This window comes from Pseudocercospora fijiensis (assembly GCF_000340215.1).
Source record: "Pseudocercospora fijiensis CIRAD86 unplaced genomic scaffold MYCFIscaffold_10, whole genome shotgun sequence".
In the NCBI taxonomy this organism is placed as follows: domain Eukaryota; kingdom Fungi; phylum Ascomycota; class Dothideomycetes; order Mycosphaerellales; family Mycosphaerellaceae; genus Pseudocercospora; species Pseudocercospora fijiensis.
Window position 1 is genome coordinate 857569 of NW_006921541.1, and position 9051 is coordinate 866619.

Below are 9051 nucleotides of genomic sequence, written 5' to 3' on the forward strand. Positions count from 1 at the left end.
ATAGAAGTAGGCTACTAATAGCTTGCCTAAACTATTACTAGTACTAGCATTATCTTTATTACGGCCTTCGTAGTATTGTTGCTTAGCGATCTTAATAGCTAGTAGATCTTTATAGAACTTAGCTTGTCTTAAGCAGAAGTCCTTGTTACGGCGAAGATAGCCTTTATAGAACTTTAGCTTGCTACGCTACTAGGCGTCTTTGTCCTTCTCTTCTACTTTGTTACGTAGCCGGTAGTTAACTACTAAGCACTTGCTACGGTTCTTATATGCCTTCTTCTTACTAAGGCTAGTAAGTTTAGTATAGGATTTAGGCGTACGGCGCTTGTTCTTGTCTTTGTCTTTAATAGCACCGCTAGTAGCCCCCTATAGTACAGTATTAGAGGTATTATCTTCCTACTTATAGACTATACTAAAGGATAAGCCCTTGCGAGTCGTTAAGGCACTAGCTATATTCCGAGTATAGTCTCGTATTATACTAATCAATTAATAGAAGTTGTTTACTATTAGCCCTACCTAGTGTATTATATAGAGGCCCTTACTATAGGTCTTATCTATATTCGTAACTATAGTATATAGGTAGGTTACTAGGTTGTCAAATTCCGGGTATTATATCCGCCTTATAGTTTTGTATAGGTTAAGCTATTCCTTATACTAGTGCTCGGGGTCCTTTACCTACTTAGAGTTTACTAGACGTTATAGTTCTTTACTAAGGGAAGTTCTTTACTATTACGTATTAGGTGCGAGCTTATTCTTTAACCGAGTTAGAATAAGCCGTATAGTTAGTACTATATTGTTTCTATTAGGATTAGTAATCTCTAAGTAATAGCGAATGTCTATAGTTGTAGCTAGATATTTAATCGTCTTATTACGAGCTATTCTAAAGCGTTTAAACTCTGCCTTCCTTATATTAAAGTGTTCCTTAGTAAGCTTTGCCCTAGCCTAATATAGGGGGTTGCTTATAAGTTGCTCTATATCGAATTCCGGGAGAAGGGGTTGTACTAGTTTAGCAGGCTTAGTCGAATACAGATTAGTAAGGACCTAGGTCTTATATCTAGTTAGGTACGTCTTAGTTTACTTAAACTATCGGTCCTATTCGTTAGGTCTACGAAGGACAACTAGCCTGCTACCGCTAAGGCGACTAGCTAACAAGGGAGCTATTATTAAGGACATATTAACCTTAAAGCGATCGTAGAGGCTTATATAGATAGTTGTTTCTTATAGTACTATTAAGACTATTAATCGATTATTAAAGGTCTTATAGAATAGAAAATTCTTTCCTACTATAGAAGTCTCTAATACCGCGGATTAAATCCGGGCTTATAACTATTACGTATAGCGTAGTAGATTACTTACGTAATACTATATTGCCGGCGGTTGAATTAGCTTCGTTAATTACCTATATCTTAGTCTATTCTATAGTCTAAAATACAGTGTAAAAATTCTTCATGCCAAGAGGTCACGTGTCTGTCATGTGATTGAGCTGACGCGTCACAGTAGCTGGGGCTCGGTTTAGTATCGAGGTTCTGATATAGCCAAGGATGACGCAAACGCAAAGCATCTCGGCCAAAATCCATCAAATCTCCGAGCGCACGTCTACCAAGCCAAGCAAACTCATGGAGTCATGGCAATGATAATAATAATACGCGCACACAGGAGAAATGCATTCCAGCTCATCTCACGGGCCAACTGCTCTTCAGCATTCTCACGCTGCCGGCATACCACCATCATACTGTACACATTATTATTCGACAATGCGTCTTTCTCCACCGAACTGACCCCAGCATGAAGAGCCAAGAGCAACTACCGAAACGCTGTTCTCACACGTCGACCAAATCCGTCTAGCGCGACGCGGAAACGCGTCTCACAGCGGCACCCACTCAAGCCACCCTACCACCGCTCAGGACAGAAAATTCACCGATGGCGATACTGTGCATTAAGCTACCTGTCTACCGCTCCATGTCGCTCTTCTGCAACCATGCTAACATACAGCAATCTCATTCTCTCCTACAACCCAGGTTCACCAGGGGTGTGACGCGTGAAAGACACGCACCGTGAAACGGTGAAAGCCAGCCCTGTGCAATCTGCGAATCTTGAAGCAGAATGTTTTCCCTTCCTTCATCTCACCACTACGTGACAAAACAAACATTGCATCGCTCCATCCGGGAAAGGACAGTCAGTCTCGGGTATATGTGTATGCCATCCTGTATCGCCATATCGCCGTTTTCATCCAACATGTGAGAGTATTGTCAAACTCAATTTCATAGAGGCAGATGCCATTGTCGCGGTCTGCGTGAAGCACATCTTCTGTGCATGCGGCCTTGATGCCGTAACTCGATATCGAGCATAGTCGTATATTCATGAAAGCCATCAAGAAAATGCAAACCCATGAAAAGAAAAGTTCGTTTCATGTCCGCAGCTCACCGCCCAATTCCATACCCAAGCCGTCATTGTTGCGAGTACGGGTCATCGTGGGACTTGTGGTTGGGGGCATGAGGTTGTTGAAGTCAAGTCTCCTTCGTGCAGAAGCGCCAGGCGTGCGGCCTGCATAGGTGTGCGATTCCACGGGCCTTGCGCTGGACTTGGAGTGACATTCACAAAATCAGCAAAGTTGAAGGCTGTACCCGGAGTGGTCGGTCCGAAGCCGAGGAAGCCATTTCCAGAAGTGCCTGGAGTCATATGTGAGGAAGGGAGAGGAGTTGATTTGTGCGGAGGAGTAGAAGGTGCGTGAATGACGGGCTTGGCACGGGATGCATGAACGGCCGGCGAGGGTGAAGCGGCCAGATACATGAGTAGATCGGCGCCATCGTCTCCACCGGTCTTTGGCGTGCGCGACCACGAGACTTGATGTATGCCTCTCATATGTTTTGGAGGCGGTGGAGTCTTGGGAGGCGAGGATGTGATGCGAGTAGAAGCATTGATGCTGAAGCTGGTGATGGGAAGATCGGCATCGTCTTCTTCGCTGAATTCTGGCGACGGCGGATCATCATCCGCGATGGTCGATGCGCTCTCCGAGATGAAGGAGAGATGTGATGGTTGTCCTGAGGGGAATCTTGCATGCTTGGTCTGCTTGATTGGAGAGGATTCTGGAAGTCCTTCCCTCTTCTTCCACGTCGCCTGGCGATTCGTGGCGCCTCTTGTCCGGCGACGTGTTGCAGCTGACGAAGCGGCGAACGAGTGCACATCTGAAGCCTTGATCCTCTTACTTCTGTAGCTTCCGCCTGATCGAGGGAGGTCGTCGGAGAAGATGGGCTCGGTAATTGGAGACGAAGTGAGGCCGACGCTGGAATGTAGTCGGCTGGAGGCAGTCGAAGCAGTATCTGAGATTGTGTCGTTGCTCGAGGCGGGTCGCTTTCGTCTGAGTCGCTCGTCGATTTGTGGCTCGATAGCATCCAGACTCAGATCCTGCCATCCGTTCTGGATCTTGACATTGGCGAGCGCGAGCCGATCTTGCAGTGCGCGGGTCATCTATGAGGGAAAGTCAATCATCAGCCACGTTTTCAGTGGGTATAGGTTATATATCATCCTGCATACCTTTGAGACCTGCACTCTCCTCATGACCTTGCTTGCAACATCTTCCGGCCGGTCCATGCTTGTTGCGGCGGCCATGATGTGTGAGGTTGGGGATTGGCGAGAGGGGTAGCAGTCGAAAGGCAAGAAGGCGCAGATGGGAGCGCTGCGCTGCGCTGCGCTTCAGGTGGAATTGCAGAGGCACAATTCAGCAGCTGGTCTTGGATGCTCACAGGTGCAGGCGAAGTGTGAGGTCGGGTGTGATCAGTCTGATTCCTGAGTACAGCTGCTGAGCAAAGGGAGAAGTCCGGCGTGAGGCTCGAGATAGACGCTGGCAGCCGTTCGCATGGGTTAATTGGTCCCAGTCTGTGCTCGGTCTTCCCAGTTTGTGTGAAGCTAAGCGTAGGAAGCAGATCGGCCGATGGAGGGCAAGGCGAGACAGCACGCAGCAGCGGAAATAGAAGAGCCGGCACGGCACGGGGTATAATTGAGCTATAGCAGGGAAAATGGCACAGTCAAGTCGAAGGGTCGAGCAGTGCAGAGGGAATGTGGATGTGTTGTACAGGAGAATATAGTCGAGGCGAAGCGAAGCGAAACGACCAGTCGCTTTCTTCTTGTGCAACTTCACATTCCAGCAGCTGGGCGTTTCTACGCTACATATAAACCTTGCTCTCCGGTATCTCACAACGGCGCCGCCTCCGAGACGGGAATGATCCAGATTGCACGTCACTTCGCTACAAACATATAGCAGCAAGATGTGCTACGCAGCTGTCGATAGCTACAGGAGGGAAGCGAGAATCTGCCATGCCATGCCATGCGACAAGACTACTCTTCGCATCCGTTGACAAGACAGTCAACATGGATTGTTTATGTAGACGCCGGCCCGGCAGATCTGCACCGCACCGCACAGTGCACAGCACTTGGTTACTTCCCCGAGCCCCAGCTGGCTGCCCGAGCCCCAGTAATACAGTGGATTATGGAATCCGCTGTTCCTAACAAAATCGCGTGGGGAAGCGATTTCCGGATCCCCGCAACTACTACCGACCGGGCAACCACTTCTATACTGCTGCTAGCTATGAAGCTAAAGTTTGTTAGCAAATTAGTAGTATAGCAAAATTTAAGGTATTATTAGTTACTATCTACTTAGATCTAAGCGGGTTACGACCTATAGCCTTGTAACTACGTAATACTATATATACTAGCTTATACTAATCTCTCTACTACTAACTAGCCTGCTACTATATATAATACTGCTACTAAGTAAACTAATAGTACTATTACTATAGTACCTAGTAGTAAAGTAGCCGTTCTATTAGCTATATAAGCGACTATTATTATTGTTGCTAGTACTAGTAGTATTACTAAGCAGCCTATCGTTGTTACTATTTAACTAACGCCGCCTGTTACTATTTAAATAACGTCGCCTATTACTAAGTATACTATTCTTTACGCGCTTAAAGGTTATTAAGTTCTTACCGTAAATATAAAGATTTCGGCATTAAGCTAATAGGATCGGTCTTCCTCGTTAGGGGTTATAACGAGCCGAACTTTAGCCGACGGACCGGGGTCCGATAGCGGACCCCTAGCGGGCTACGTCGCTTAAGCCTATAAAGGCTACGTCGCTTACCCCTACTAGTAGGGATAATAAAGGGCCTATAACCCTCCCCTTCCTTAGATGCTTTAGGATTATTCTAGTATTACGAATAGAGGCTATTATATTACTATATAACCTAATACTCGTCTTATATACTCTTACTTCTAACGATATCCTAATATAATAATCCTCTAACCTTTCTACTAAGGGTAGCGGTCCGATATGCCTCTAAAAAGAATAACTCGTATAGCGACCCGACGGCTAAGCGATAGTAGAATACTACCTACGGGCCCTACTAGCGATTTAGGCGAATCGTCTCTACTCTTAGAAGCGCCGAGTAGTCGAGAACAATCGCTAATAGATCTACTCCGCGGTAGGGAATCGTAGGCCGATACTATAAGCGGAGCCCTCCTAGAAGGAACGCCTAGAATCGAGGAAGTCGAAGAAAACGACTTCGTAAGCGACGCTTACGTATCGATAGACGTAGAGGGAAGTAGCGACGACGACGACGAATAGCTAGTAGCCTAGTTTGCGGACGCAAAGGTAGAGTAATAGAGGCTCCTACTAAAGAAGCTTACTCGCCTCGAGAAAGACAATAAGAAGCTTACTAAGGAAATAGGCCGCTAGGCTAACTCTTCGAGGTCTACTACCTTAGAATCCGAAGCCGTTCTATTCTCGTCGCGCCCCCCGCTAATACTATATACCGCCGGCGGACCCTATACGGATAGCCGTAAGCGGATAGCCTCCTTAACCGATTACGGGCTACTACCTAAGAGAACTATTAAGGATTCTCTAATATATAAGGGTAAAAGCCTAAAGGAGCACTATAAATAGTATATAGTATACGAGATTGCTTTCCTCTAGGCGCCGTATACCTACGACTCCGGTCGGTCTAAGATTACCTACGCTATATAGTTCCTAGAGGGAACCTCTAGGGAACTATAGTAGAAATAGTAGCTTCGTAACGAGAAGCTACCGGAGCTCCTACGGGAATACTATACCTAGCGACAGTTTACGGACTAGCTACTAGACGAGTTAGATAACCCGATCGCCCGTATACTCGATGTATACGAGAAGTATACTAAGACTAAGTAGCGCGAGGGTTAAAATTCTAGGAACTTTCTCCTCTATATAGAGACCCTAGAGAAACAGATCGAGCCTTATACTTTTAATTAACTTCTCTTCTATTACTTCTCCCGCCTACGGCCTAAACTACGTATCGCTATTATAGACTATAATATAATCCCTAAGGATCGGGAAGAGCTATATCGCCTAGCGACTACGCTTAAGAAGAACCTAGCTACGAAGGATAAGAAGCTCTAACATACTCGTCCGGCGTCGTCGCCGGCGAACCTAGATTAGGGAAAGTCTAAGCTAAGGGAAAAATCTAAGCCTAGGGAAAAGTCTAGGCTAAGAAGAGAAGATAGAGATAAAGGTAAAGACAAAGATCGATCGAGGGACTCTAAACCTCGCGCCTTAGCGGCGAATAGTAAGGATAAAGAGATCCGATACTACTACTATAATAAGGTAGGATATATCCGACCCGACTATCTTAAGAAAGATAAAGAAAAGAACGGCAACCCTAATAAGTAATAGCTTAGCCGCTTAGGAAAAGTATAGGCTTTATCGTAGCCTCTTCGATAGCGGTAGGGCCTATCCTAGTATAATCGGAGGAAGTAATCGAAATAGTTAGCAAGGTACAAACTCCGTAAGGAGATCGCTAGCGGATCGCGGTTACTCTCGATACTAGCGCCTAGGTAACCCTCCTATAGTAGCGGCTCGTAGTCGAGTAGGAATTGCCTCGTACTAATATAGACCTCCTATACTTACAATAGTTAAAGGATTAGTAGATAACCTACTACGGTACGTACGAGCTAGAGCTTAGTATAACCGATAGCAAAGGTTAGGCGAGAACCTATAAGGTCCTCGTATATAGTATAGACTAGAGCGGAGTTAAACTCCTACTCGGAAGGTATACCTTACGGTCTACCGGCATCGATATTTAGAACGGGCTAGGGACCTAGATATAGGGCTTTATAGCGTAGCAAATCGAACGTATATCGCTAAAGCGCCTAAAGAGAGAGATAAAGAAAGGAGCAACTATCTACTACGTAGGTTATCTAGGGCTAGGAGCCGACGGCGGTACGCTAGCGTTCCGAATCCTTAACGTTAAGCTAGGCACCGAACTAACCTTGCCTAGTACGCTCGAATTATATCGAGACGTTTTTAATAAAGACTCCGCGAGTATCCTCCCTTCCTTTAGAGAGACTAACTATGCGATTAAGTTAGTCGAAGGGAAAGAGCCTCCTTACGGACTACTATATACCCTCTCTCCTCGAGAACTAGAGGTCCTCCGAGAATACCTTACTAAGGAGCTTAAGACTAGCCGCATCGTATATAGCACGAGCCCCGCCGGCGTACCGCTCCTATTCGTACCGAAGAAGGATAGAGGTCTACGCCTTTACGTAGATTATAGAGTATTAAACTCTATTACGATTAAAGATAGGACTCTACTCCCTCTTATCGATAAGACGTTAGACCGACTAGTCGGAGCTAAGTACTTTACTACGTTAGACCTAAAGGACGCGTACTACCGCATCCGTATTCGAGAAGGTAACGAATAGAAGACTACGTTCTGTACGCGGTATAGCTACTTCGAATATCGCGTTATACCTTTTAGCCTAACTAACGCACTAGCTACGTTCTAGGCGTATATAAACCGCGCTCTAGCCGGCCTACTAGACGATGTATATATAGTATATCTAGACGACATCCTAATCTATATCTATAGCGATAGCCTAGAAAGCTACTAGGCTGCCGTATATAGAATCCTTAACCGCCTACGGGCCGCCGACTTGTTCTATAATATTAAGAAGTGTACCTTCGCCGCTAAAGAGGTCGCGTTCCTAGGTTTTCGCGTTAACCGATAGGGGGTCGCGACCGACCTAGAGAAGGTGTCTACTATTACGGAATAGCCGATACTTAAGTCGATTTAGGAAGTGCAATCCTTCCTTAGATTTACTAACTTCTACCGACGCTTTATCGATAGGTATTCGAAGGTAGTCGCCCTAATTACCGACCTCCTTAAAAAGGATATACCGTAGAATTAGGGAGCTAGATAGTAGGGCGCTTTTAAGCTACTAAAGGAGCGGTTTACGACCGCGCTAGTACTACGACACTTCGACCTATTAAAGGACCTCCGCTTAGAAACCGACGCCTTAGATTTCGGGCTATTAGGTATCGTTTCCTAGCTTTAGGATAATAGCCTTTAGTATCCGGTAGCGTTTACCTTAAGGAAGATAATCGAGGCGGAACGGAACTACTAGACTTATAACTAAGAACTCCTCGTAATCGTATATTACTTTAGGACTTAGCGTTACTACTTTAGTAGCCTAGCGAAACCCGTCTAGGTCTTTACTAACTATAACAATCTCAAAACTATCTAGACGGTCTAACGGCTAAACCCTTGTTAAGTACGATAGGCTATATTTCTTAGAGGTTTTAACTTCGAGATTTACTACTAGGCTAGGAAGAATAATCCCGCCGACGGTCCGTTAAGGAGATAGGACTATTAGACCGAGAACTAGGCGGTAAACTAACTGTTACTAACTCTCTAGCGAAAACTGTCGCTAGTAGATAGCGAAGCAATACCGTAGGCAGTTCGCGTTGCTTACGCCCGGGCTATAACAACTAGTAGACTAAGGGAATCTATAACTAAGGAGATCTTAGGCTCCGCTATCGGAGAGAAGGCGGGAACTAAGAGCGAGACGTCCTAACTCGCTAGTACTACTAAATATATATAGTACGTACTACGCTCGGTCGCTAGGATACTACTAGCTAGCGAAACTATATCGGTAGACGTCTCGAAACCCTTCGTTAGCCTCGTCGCTTAGCTATAGCGCCGCGACGACTTTGTCTAGCGGAAGAGAGATAAGCCGAAGGAGCGAACG

The 9051-nt window shown here is 45.8% G+C and overlaps 4 protein-coding genes across 4 annotated transcripts; 2 read left to right on the forward strand and 2 right to left on the reverse strand.

The window, feature by feature from the left end:
• Positions 1 to 1443: 1443 nt before the first annotated feature.
• Positions 1444 to 1934, reverse strand: MYCFIDRAFT_179160 (uncharacterized protein; the record flags this gene model as incomplete). Its single annotated transcript, XM_007933267.1, has 6 exons — positions 1444 to 1464; positions 1493 to 1558; positions 1592 to 1610; positions 1652 to 1800; positions 1822 to 1860; positions 1887 to 1934. The coding sequence occupies 6 exons, from the start codon at positions 1932 to 1934 to the stop codon at positions 1444 to 1446; spliced, it is 342 nt and encodes a 113-aa protein (XP_007931458.1).
• Positions 1935 to 1956: 22 nt separating this feature from the next.
• MYCFIDRAFT_179161 (uncharacterized protein) lies at positions 1957 to 2322 on the forward strand (the record flags this gene model as incomplete). Its single annotated transcript, XM_007933268.1, has 4 exons — positions 1957 to 2035; positions 2067 to 2130; positions 2169 to 2234; positions 2265 to 2322. 4 exons carry the CDS (start codon positions 1957 to 1959, stop codon positions 2320 to 2322), a joined length of 267 nt encoding a protein of 88 aa, XP_007931459.1.
• Positions 2323 to 2404: 82 nt separating this feature from the next.
• Positions 2405 to 3606, reverse strand: MYCFIDRAFT_191110 (uncharacterized protein; the record flags this gene model as incomplete). Its single annotated transcript, XM_007933269.1, has 3 exons — positions 2405 to 2513; positions 2564 to 3465; positions 3532 to 3606. 3 exons carry the CDS (start codon positions 3604 to 3606, stop codon positions 2405 to 2407), a joined length of 1086 nt encoding a protein of 361 aa, XP_007931460.1.
• A 58-nt stretch (positions 3607 to 3664) lies between these two features.
• MYCFIDRAFT_179163 (uncharacterized protein) lies at positions 3665 to 4602 on the forward strand (the record flags this gene model as incomplete). Its single annotated transcript, XM_007933270.1, has 10 exons — positions 3665 to 3694; positions 3720 to 3742; positions 3789 to 3895; positions 3935 to 3988; positions 4023 to 4042; positions 4073 to 4109; positions 4143 to 4232; positions 4276 to 4347; positions 4383 to 4512; positions 4581 to 4602. The coding sequence occupies 10 exons, from the start codon at positions 3665 to 3667 to the stop codon at positions 4600 to 4602; spliced, it is 585 nt and encodes a 194-aa protein (XP_007931461.1).
• Between the last annotated feature and the right edge of the window lie 4449 nt (positions 4603 to 9051).